Consider the following 12,705-nt stretch of genomic DNA (forward strand, 5'->3'; position numbering starts at 1 on the left):
CAGAAAAAAAAAACAAAATACTGGCTGATTTTTCTATCTAAACTGACAGATAAAAAAAAAGATATAGAAAACAACAACAAAAAGATATAGTGAATAAACTAAACTATTTAAAATATATAAAATATTTTATAAATATTGATTTAATTTATTATTAAAAATAATTGATTATATATATATATACATACATACATACATACACACGTATTTATATTAAAAAATAAAGTTTTATATAAATTAATAAACAATTATTTGAAAACAATACAGTATGTTATAGTTTTCTTTTTAAATATGATAATATAATTAAATAAAAGAATAAAATAATTTTTGGAGTGATTTCTCTATCCAACCTGACTAATCAAAAAAATAAAAAAAATTAAAAAAAAAAAATATATATATACATATATATAGACAAACAACAACAAAACAATATAGTGAATAAACTAAAATATTTACAAATATTTAATTTATTTAATTTATTATTAAAAACTATAAATATATATATATATATATATATATTTTTTTTTTTTTTTTTTTTAAATAAAATAAAATAATTATTAAAATAAAATAAAATAAAATATGGATAGCGCAAGTCAAATGTGTAGTAAACTTTTACAATATTTGAGACCTAAAGCTGAAGGGAAAAGTCTTTTTTATGTTTATATAACTCTTTAATTGATCATTTTTGGGTTTTCAATAATGGTTTTCTCGTAATATACGTATGCGACAACTACTTGCTTTACAAAGACTTATTAAGTATTACAAGCCCTTGTTAATTTTGCATATAAATTATGTATAGTAGCAGTTATGCAATTTTCACCTAATAAAGTCTTCACAGCTCAAATATAACCACTAATTTTCAGTTCACAGCTGGAGTGTGAAAAAGAGGCCGTTACGATTCACGAAAACTAGTAAATCCTCAAACCGTGAAGTGAACGTCTGCTCTAATGGCTCTCTAGTACGAGTTCAGACAAATTGGTCATGCAGATAACAGATATATATCAGATTAAGAATCACAGTATAAATGCAACAGAGTCCAATCAGGACACACTATCAAGAAGGTGACCCTCGTCTTCACACATTCAGCATCAGTCCTCTCGCTCTCAATGGAAGCTGTCTCTCATTGTTTCCAGTGACTGGTCTTCTGTTAATGGAAATAAAAGGCTGGACTCATCTGTGGCAGGTTTCGTGTTGAGAAGAATTAGAGTCGTACCGCCTACAGGAGACTGTTTCACCTGTTTCACTTTGAAGAGGGAAGCTGATAAGCGTCTAATAGATTGAAAACACTTGACTTCCACAGCGAGACGATATCTGCTGCTGAACTGATGAAACGTAGGAGCTTAATTCAGTTGGTAGCAACATAAAGAAACCGCTGCTGGATAAATCCTTTTCGGAGAGAATAAAACCCATTTCTGAATCTCAGAAATGACTCTCCAGTGTGTAAATATCAAGTCTGTGACAGAGAGGGTCTTGTCAGGCTGAACTCAATGACACGGCGATCATTCCTGCCATATTAAACACTTCAGTGCCCACGGCGAGAGAATCAATGTCTTCAGGTGTCCTTACACTGACCAGAGAAAGAGTGATCTGTGACCTCATGTATCAGAAGCTTCACTAAACACAACAGGTTTCCAGAACAGCACACCTGTCTGTCATTGGTCAGCCAAACAGATAGCCCCGCCCCAAACTCACGCTATTGGCTAAATCAGTATTTCAAATAAAATAAATATATTAAAAAAAAAAAAGTTTTATAAATAAAATAAAACATGAAATAAATAAAATGTAAACAAAATAAAAAATAAAAGTAAAGTGAATAAATAAATAATATAAAAAATACATAAATAAATAACAATAAGAAACCATAATGACCTTTTTAATAAAAAAATATTAAATATTTAAATATTAAATTAAAAAAATGAAATGAATACTTAATATTAATAATGAATAATTATATGCAATAAAAATGAAATAAATATAATTGTATTAATTTTTTGCATTAGAAATATTTTTCACAAACACACACACACATAAACTGCAAAAATTAAAATATATAAAAATATATAATATATATAATTATATATATATATATATATATATATATAATTTAGATTAATTGTAATTATTATGCTTTTTTATTATTACTATTAAATAAATTATTTTAACAATTAAAAAAAAACATTAACTGGAGTAAGGCTGAAATAAAAAATAATAAATATTTAAAACAAACATTTTAAAAATATTTATATGGTTTTTCTTTTATAAATAAAATAATATAAAATAATAAAACAATAAAAGCAATAAAAAGTTTTATAAATAAAATAAAACATGAAATAAATCAAACGTAAACAAAAAAGTAAACAAAATAAAATAAAAATATCTCAAATAAAAAATATAAATAAATAACTCAGTATTAAATAAAAATAAGAAGCCAATGATTGAGCAGTAAAATAATTAAGAGCTAAACATGAGGGAAAGTCTTTCAAGTATTCTCAGATTTTTTTTATTGCCATAGAACTCTTTAATTTCATTGGTCAGGAAAACAGATAGCCACACCCCCCAAACACATGCCACTGACTGAATCAGTGTTACTGCTGCCTTGTGCTGCCTGAGAAATTAACTTTAAAAAGAACCAATTTTATTTCTGCAATAAAAATATAATAAAATGTTTTAAAAATAAAATAAAGTAAAGTAAAATAAATTAAATTAAATAAAATAATTAATCAAAGTCATTCATTGTGCAGTAAACTTTACATTTGTATGTGCAATGTAATGTGTTTCAAAGTCAAACAGACTTGGTTTCATTCTGAATGTGAGTTTGCTACAATCTCTCAATTGTGGTTTAATGCTTATATCATAACTTTAAAGGTTAAATAAAAAAGACGTATTTGCTTAGTCTTAAAGGTAATGTAAATGTACTTCTAGTTGCTATGCAGTTGTTAAGGTGTTTTGATTTGATATGCAATTATTATCATGTTCAAGGTGGTTGCTAGGCGTTTTTTGTGTGTGTATTTATATTATGCTCTCTAGAAATGGCTTTGGTCCCTCTTTCAATCATGATGGGTAAAAGCTCAATCCTACATTGTTTAGAGTTGAATATTCAGTAATGCGCCACATTAGAGATGGTAAAAACAATGCTGTAATCTTTGGAGGTTTGTGTTTTGGTTGAACTCACCCTGCTGCTGTTGAAGACGGCTCCTGTAGTGTTCAACATCTCTGTAGGGTATGAAATGTTGTGACCGTGTCCGCAGGTTCCCTGGGTGAGTTTAAGATGTTCTCCTCTGTAAAGACGGTGTGTGTTTCTCTCGTCCAACGGCTCCACTACATAAACTTTATGTTCAAGTGAAATCAGTCCCCTGCAGAACGAGACAAAGAAACAGGATTAAGATACACCTGAATATGTGCACATTACAATTATGCATGCATCATGTAAACATAACAAAAATAGACCACTTCTGTATTAGTTTACTGGTAATATGAGCAGATAACTTGACATGTAATGTTACTGACATTATTTTTTCTCTCATATTTTCATAATTTGGCTTGACAGTGAAAAACACTGTCTTATCATAAATATAGAAATATTTATTCAAACTATATTGCATGTACCTATTTGGGGTCTATTATCTGCACTAATATTGCTCTTAAATATAAATAGTCCGAAAACTGTTATATATATATATATATATATTATATTATATGTTATATATATTTATATATATATAGTCTCACAAACTCTGTCTAGCATCTTTTTCTAGCTGCTAGTAAAGAAGCAAATACAATATTTTATGAATCAAATTTGTAACATTTTTGCAGAATTACATCTGATACATCAAATTCTATTATAACTTGAAATGTAACTTTACTGTCATTTTTTTTCTCTTATATTATTTTCATAATTATTTTCATATTATTTCATTGCTAGGCAGTGAAAAACAGAAATTGTATCAATAAACAAAATAATACATTCGATATTTTAATTAACAATTTTAATATTTAAATAAATTATATTTAAAATGTGGAGAAAAATAATATTTAAATATATTTCATTTATCTATTTGGGGTCTGGACTATGCACATATTGCACTAAAAATATATAGTCTCAAACAATCTATGTTTAGCATCTATTTCTAGTAGTTAATCAGGAAGCAAATACAATATTTTAGTAATTGAATTTGTAACATTTATGCACAACTGTCAAATTCTATTATAACTTGAAATGTAACTTTACTGTCATTTTTTGTTAATTTTACTCTTATATTTTTTGCTAGACAGTGAAAAAAAAAAAGTTTTTTTTTTTTTCATGACCAATTTTAAAAATTTATAATATTTATAATATTTAGTAAAAATATATATTAAAAAATATATAACAAATTATATATATATATAATCTCACACATCTATTTCTAATCTATTTCTAACATCTATTTCTAGTTGCTAATCAGAGAAAATACAATATTTCATAAATTAATTTCATAAAATATGGAATATCATTTTTTTCTGACTTTTCTCTTTGAAATTTTTATTTATTTATTTATTTATATCAATTTTATCAATTCCATCCTGTCTCATAATGAACACTGAAATACAGAAATGCACATTCAAAATGCAGAGAAAAAAATGTTTAAATACATTTTATTCATCTATTTGGAGTCTATTGTCTGAACTATGTATTGCACAAAAAATACACATAGTCTACAGTATTTTGTAAAAAGAAAAAAGAAAATGTCTCACAATGTTTCTCTAACATCAATTTCTAATTGCTAATCAGGAAGCAAATACAATATCTTATTAATTAAATGTGTAACATTTATGCAGAGCAACTTCTGTCAAATTCTATTATAACTTGACATGTACTGTAATTTTACTGCATTTTTTCTATATTTTTTCTCTTATATTCTCATAATTTTGCAAGACAGTGAACAACAAATTTTATCAATAAAAATAATCAATAATTACATTTTTAAAGCAATTTTAGAAATTTAATCCTGTCTCATCATGAACTGTGAAATAGAAAAGTATATTCAAAACGTGTAGAAAATAATATTTAAATATATTTCATTCATCTACTTGTAGTTTATTGTCTGGACTATGCACATTTTGCAATATTTTGTCAAAAAGTCTCACACAATCCATGTCTAATCAAGCATCTCTTGGAAATGTTGCTAATCAGGAAGTGAGCACAATATTTTCAAGCTTATAAGTTAGAAAGCATAACAATTTTACCTCCTGCCATGAATTAAATTGGTAGAATTCATCTGGAAGTGCATCTGTACTCTTATTATAATTATTGTGCTTTCAGTTTTCATGACCTCGCATTAATTTAGAGACCATATTTGAAATATTTGCACTTATTGAAAGAGCCCTTTTCCCAAAATGTGCTTTCAAATACTGAGCTGCACAAATAATTGATGATTATTTGGAACTGCAGACACACAAAAGAAGCGAGACCGAAGAAGCTTTTACAACATTAACACAAAACGGGAGAATAAATGCGAGACAAACTCCTCTATGGGAGGAAGTGGTTTCTTGTTTTCCCACAAAATAAGACAGCGTGACGTTTTGGAAAGCGGCTTAGCTCCACATCCAAGCCACCGTTGGTCAGCAGACGATCTATTTTGTAGGATATTTGGCTAAATAAATCTTCCCCCGAGCTCTAATATTACCGCTCTGTGGTTCTTGGATCGGCGTCCGCAAAGCTTTCTCACACTTTCGAGTCGTACGCTGAATTTAAGTGACATTCTCCTCAGCTGGGAGAAAGCCAGCGCTTTGGGCTTTTCCAGAAGTTTCAAAACTACATTCTGCACCGCATGAGATCCTCGTGGAAACCCTGGACGTTGCCAAACCAAATCATCAGCAATTTGTTTTGGCCGTTTCTGTCGGAGGAGACCTGCGCTGTGTCTGTCTGCCAGGCGGAGAGAGACAGGTTACTGCGGCACAAAAACGTCAGGAGTCAAGGTGAAATAAGGAGATGAACAATAAGCGGCGCGTGACTCTGGGGACCGAGACGCGTTTGACGCTTTATCGCCGTCATAAATCCTGCGTGTCCGGACCGCGCAGGTTGAAGCGTGAAAATCATCTTTATGCATCTCTTGTGGCGCGTGATCACTTAATATAAAGTTATTACGGTGACGCTCTGACAGAAGCTACTGTATTATAGGACAATCACGTTCCTCCTTTATAGTGGAATCGAATCACAGACTTGAGAACCTATAAAAACCTCACTGTTGTTTTCTGTAGCGCCGCTTTACAGCTGACTTAGGCTGGTTTTATAATTTGATTAACTTCAAGCAGAACTGCATTGAGTTGAATAATGACACTATTATGTTCTGTTGCTTTATAGTTGAATTGAGTTCACTTTATATCCATTCACATTGTTACTGAACTGAATCAATCAATCTGAGCTGACGCATAAAGTTAAAATTAAAAAGTTAAAGCTGAAAGTTAAAAAATATTTTCAAATGGATGTACAAAAATATATACAAAATATACAAAAAATAGCCCAGAAATGTACTTGCTAAAAAATGCAGCATACACAATATTTATATATTTTAAATGTATATTTTTATAACATACAAAAATGCCCCCACCAATACATGTGTATATTACTATATATATATAGACTTGCTAAAAAATGCACCACCAAAACAAACAAACCAACAAATAAATAAATAAAAAAGAGAGCATAATTAGTACATTTTTGGGCCAATTTTTTTAAAAAAAAAAAAAAATATATATATATATATATATATATATATACACACACACACACACACATATGTATATATATATAATATATATGTGTGTGTGTATAATATATACACCTACATATATATATATTCCCCAAAAATATATTTGCTAAAAATGCACCACCAAAATAAATAAATAAATATAATGATACAATTAAAAAAATAATAATAATTTTTAGGGGGAAAAAAAGTATATAATAATAATAATAATAATAATAATAATAATATTAACTAAAATATATATATATATATATATATATATATATGTCCATCTATATCTATATATAAATGCCCCAAAAATATATCTGCTAAAAAATGCACCACCAAAATAAATAAATGTAATTATAATAATACAATATTTATATATTTTAAATATATATATATATATATATATATATATATATCGAAAAACGTTTTTTTTTATATTGATTTTTTAACAACATACAATAATATTTCAATATACATATAACAATTAACATTATTATTTCATTATAAATCTAGTTTTGATCTTGGCTATTACTACCACAAGATTGATTGCAAATGCATTATCTTGCACCTTAAATACATTTTAAAATATATTCTTTATATTAATGCTGGAACCAAATACATTTCAAAAATACATTTCATTGAGCTTCTCTGTTTACAGCCTATATTTAACACATATTTAAAATATATTTTGGCCATGAAAAATATTTTTTTTGTTGCTGCTTACCACTGTATTTGTTTACAATTGAATAACACTGCAACATTAACACTGTAATTTTCCTCTTTATTACTGTGAAGCAGCTTTGAAACAATCTGTATTGTACAAAGCTTTATAAAAACAAATGTGACTTGACTAGGAATGTCCTCATGCGACATCACACTCTCCACTTTCGAAACTATGTGAACGTCCCTTCTCGGTTAATGAATCAAACTTAAGTGTGCTTTTCATAATTAAAACATGAAGCGTATCGTGTCTCTGGAGGATGCCCAACTTCACACGCAGTAATTAAAATGCCCTTTCCTCAGGCGCTTTCTAATGTAACTTTGGTCCCCGAGCTCAGTGCACCATGGGAAGCCGATGAGGTGAGGTTAATGTACAGATCGTCCCGTACACGGCAGGTGTGACCGCTAACTCACCTGAGTCCGCTGCAGGTGCTGAGGCTGACCTCTGACCCCGGGTGACCCTCCACTTCGCCATGATAGTAGCAGTGAATCTGCAACACAAACGACAGGATGTTCAGAGGTTACAGAGGTGATTTCAAGGATTCACTCCATCATTTAAGTGCAATTCTTGTTCCTAAAGGTTTGCTGAGTGTTTGTATGCAGCGAGAGGCACGTCAGGACAGAGTAGTTTTGTCTAAGGAAGCGAACAGCTCTTGTCTGGTTTGCACTGGGAACGGCGCTGGCAGAGACTCTCTAGAGCTTCACAACAATCCTGTCCAAGACTCGCTCTGTCTACACAAACCACAGAAAGAAATACTGTCCTGTTTTCAGCGCTGGCCTAATGTTTTTACTCTTGTTTTCTCTTTCTTTAAAAACATTTCCATTTTTAGCCATTTCCTGTTGGGTGTTTTCAGACTTTATCCATTAACCACAGTGTGAAAACATCACAAAAACAACAAATAAAGCAATGATTCAGTTATTTCACCATGGTAAAAGGGTGTTGTGGGGCAAAGTATTTATACAACTGTGAAGCAGAAGTGGTATAAATTTTTTGTTTTTTTTAAATTAAATAAAAATGTATAGGGAATTATTGTATTACTTATTAATTTATCATTATTAAGTATTTTTAAAATAAATATATATATTTTTAACTTTCAAAAAACATAAATTAATAAAACGTAAATTAAAATAAATTAAAATATAAATGTACTGAAGTTTATTAAAGCTATCCAGCAAGAACAGAGACAATTTTGTATTTTTTCTTCTCAATATTGTTTTGATTAATATTTCCAGTAAACTTCCAGTAAGATTATTAAGAAAGCTGTTTATCGTTTATAAATATATTAATTTACACCATTTTTATTTTATAACTTTTTGTCCATCACTATTATGTTAAATAAATAAATAAATAAATAAATAAACAAAGTCTGTTTATCATTTTAAAAAGTCTCTATTTTTTTTATTTTTTATTTTTTACTTTATTAAGCCTTATTGAAGCTAAAGCTATCCAGCAAATTAAGAGATATTTATACTTTTTTTATTTCAGTATTGATTTGATTAATATTTTCACTAATCAGTAAAAGCTATTTAGGAAAACTGTTAATTTATCCCATTTTAATTGCATTAATTTCTGTCCACCACCTTTATAATAGTCAATGCAATTCTAAATAAATAAATACATTTATCATTATTAAAAGTTTATTTTCTACTTTCAATAGGAAGCTACATTTATAATTTATAAATATATTAATTTACACCATTTTTATTTTAGAACTTTTTGTCCATCACCTTTATGTTATTCAGTAAGTAAATAAATAAAGAAATAAATAAATAATGTCAGTTTATTATTTTTGAAAGTCTTTAATTTTTAATTAAGACTTATTAAAGCTAAAGCTATCCAGCAAGTTAAGAGAGATATTTGTACTTTATGACAATATGGTTTAATTATTAAATATTTTCAGTAAGCAGTAAAAGCTCATTAGGAAAACTAGGGTTGTTGTTTCTAAAACTCTTAATTTATCCCATTTTAATTGTATTAATTTTTGTCCACCACATTTATTATATTCAAAGTAATTCTAAATAAACAAATAAATAAATCTATAAATAAATGTATCATTATTAAAAGTATATTTTTGCTTTAAAAGAAAAAAAACTTTATTAAAGCAACCTATTAAAGCTGTCCAAAAGCAGTGAGAAATTTGTATTTTTTATTTGTACTTCTCAATAGTTTTAATTAATATTAAGAAAGTTATGTTTATCGTTTATAAATATATTAATTTACACCATTTCTATAACTTTTTGTCCATCACTTTTAAATTATTCAGTAAAATAAATAAATAAATACATAAATAAAGTCAGTTTATCATTATTAAAAGTCTATATATATTTATATTTATACTTTTTTGTCAGTATTGTTTTCCTTAATATTTTCAGTGTGCAATAGCTCAAGTTTCTAAAACTGTTAATTTATGCCATTTCAATTTTATTAATTTTTGTCCAACATCTTTATGATATTCAATGTAATTCTAAATAAATAAATTAATTAATAAATAACACCAAAACCAACTATTATCAGTTAAACATTTTTAAAAGTCCTATTTTTTTTACTGTTCAAAATGTCCTTTTTACTTTCTTAACATTTTGACTTTCTTAATGCTTGTTAAAGGCTTACCAAATTTAAATCAGATCAAGCAAGAAATTTCCATTTTTTCTTGTCAATATTGCTTTCATTAATATTTCCAATAAACAGCTCATTAGAAAAGCTGCAGGCTGTTTTGATGGTTCCCGATCAATTTAGCAACTTGCCTTTAATACAGCATCTGCACTTTATCATGCTTTCAAATGCGCTTCATCCAGTCAGATTTTACAGCGAGAACTGCCTGCTTTATGAAGCTCATTTTATTTCATATTCATCCCAGCACACCAGTGACATTGGGGTTATTTAAAGAGCATGTCCTGCTGTAAACTACAGTCCTCCATATATCTCAGAGTCTCAGTCAAAGGAACATGAGGACATCCATCATAACAAACACACACGCCCTGAGCTACGACGTCCATCACAGCATTGTTTCCAGCGAGGAATCAGGAAAAAAAGTACATTCCATATCCATTAACAACGAAACACATAAAGCCGCGGAGCTGGCAGACAAATTAAAATCATAATTCTATTTATACTGCATGAGAATAAGATTGCTGAACACTGTGGATTTGAAAATAATGAGTTCTTAAGACTCATATTAACTTCAGTGTTCAACCAACAAGCATCTGCTAAATGAATACATGTTTACTGTATATGATTGTTAATAATGTTATTTTCAATGCAAACTGTTTTTATCATAATACTGTATTATCAGATGCACAGAGAATATGCAGCACTATGATTAAGATTAAGATAATATACATAATTATGTGAAATGGAATTTCATATTAAATAAAACAGTAAAAGGCAGGAGTAATATTTATGTAAACAATCTCCAAACCTTAACTAGTAATTGGAAAGATTTCTGATTAAGGATAAACGTGATAAAATGCATAAGCTGGCACCGAATACATGTAGCTTATTATGTCGATGTCAGTGATGTAAAGGCTACCAGATGGTGTGCGGTCAGCCTCAGGTCCAGTGTTAAATCATTTGCTCGCTTCATACTGTGGGCCACTGCTGAGACGTGAAGAGTGAGATCACACTAAACCTCTATTCAACTCCACACGTTCCTAAAAGTGTCATTTATGCCATTTTTATTTGACTCATTTTTGGCCGTCGCCTGGATGTTTTTAAACAAACAAACAAACCTTCATTCGCCTGTTTTTAAAAGTGTTAATTCATTCCAGTTTTATTTTAGTCATTTTTATGATCACCTCAATGTTTTTAATATGATTCCAAGCAAACACATAAATAAACCTTCATTCGCCTGTTTCTAAAAGTGTTTATTTACACACTTTTTAAAAAAAAAATTTTTGTCCACCACCTGTTTTTCAGTGTTATTCAATATAATTCTAAATAAATAAATTAATTAAAAATAAATTAAAACCTTCATTCAACTCTACGTGTTTCTAAAAGTGTTCATTTACACATTTTTTAATTAATTTTGCCCACCACCTATGTTTTTCAATATGTTATTCAATATAATTCAAGATAAATAAATTAATAAACTAATAATAATAATAATAATAATAACAATAACAACAACAATAATAATAAATGTCCAGCACCTGTATATTATTCAATAAATAAATAACCTTCATTCGACTCCATCTGTTTCTAAAAGTGTTCATTTAAAGTCTTTTTAATTAATTTTAAACAAATTAATAATAATTAGTGTCCACCACCTACATGTTTTTCAATGTTATTCTATATAATTCAAAATTAATAAATAAATAATAATAATAATAATAATAATAAAATATTCATTCAGCTCCACCTGTGTTGATTTATGACTTTTTTATTTTATTAATTTTTTGTCCAGCACCTTTATGTTATTCAAAAAATAAATACATAAATAAATAAATTCAACTCCATCTGTTTTTAAAATAGTTAATTTACAAATTTTTAAAATTATTTTTGTCCACCACCTACATGTTTTTCAATGTCATTCAATATAATTCAAAATTATTTAATTAATTAATAAATAATAACATTAATAATAATAATAATAATAATAATTTAATAATTGTTTATAAAACCTTCATTCAGCTCCACATGGTTCTAAGTATCAATTTATGACTTTTTTTATTTTATTATTTTTTTGTCCAGCACCTGTGTTATTTAATAATATAATATAATATAATATAATATAATATAATAAATAAATAGTCAATACTCCAACTACATCCATTTCTAAAACTATTAATTTATGCCATTTTTATCTTATTAATTTTATCCACCACCTATACATTATTCAATATCATTCTATATAACAATAATAATAATGATAATAATAATCTTTCATTCAACTCCACCATTAAATGTTAATTTATGCCATTTTTATTCATTTTTCTCCATCACTTTTTATTTAACATAAATCTAAATAAGTAAATAAATAATACTACTCAAAACAATAACTATTATCAGTTTACCATTATTTAACCTTAATTTTTTACTTTCATAAAGCATATTAAAGTTAAAGCTATTTTGTAAGAACAGAAATAAATTTGTATTATTCTTATTAATATTGTTTTGATTAATATTTCGAATTGGCAGTTTCATATGTGATCTAAAGTCCATGAGGTTTAACAAATAAAAACTCGTCTCACGATCTAAAATGAGTCTGACACTCCAGTTCTAAGTCGTTCTTAATCGCCGTAATATACAGAGACG

At 27.7% G+C, this 12,705-nt stretch overlaps 1 protein-coding gene across 2 annotated transcripts in view; it reads right to left on the reverse strand.

The window, feature by feature from the left end:
• Nucleotides 1-12,705, reverse strand: part of LOC127174433 (disintegrin and metalloproteinase domain-containing protein 12) — a 123,516-nt gene that overhangs the window by 46,254 nt on the left and 64,557 nt on the right. For both annotated transcript variants that reach the window (XM_051124870.1, XM_051124871.1), the window contains exons 5-6: nucleotides 7,866-7,942; nucleotides 3,170-3,350 (exon numbers count right to left, since the gene is read on the reverse strand). In XM_051124870.1, coding sequence (XP_050980827.1) covers nucleotides 3,170-3,350; nucleotides 7,866-7,942 — 258 coding nt within the window. The remainder of the gene's footprint in view (nucleotides 1-3,169; nucleotides 3,351-7,865; nucleotides 7,943-12,705) is intronic.

This window comes from Labeo rohita, chromosome 12 (genome assembly GCF_022985175.1).
Source record: "Labeo rohita strain BAU-BD-2019 chromosome 12, IGBB_LRoh.1.0, whole genome shotgun sequence".
In the NCBI taxonomy this organism is placed as follows: domain Eukaryota; kingdom Metazoa; phylum Chordata; class Actinopteri; order Cypriniformes; family Cyprinidae; genus Labeo; species Labeo rohita.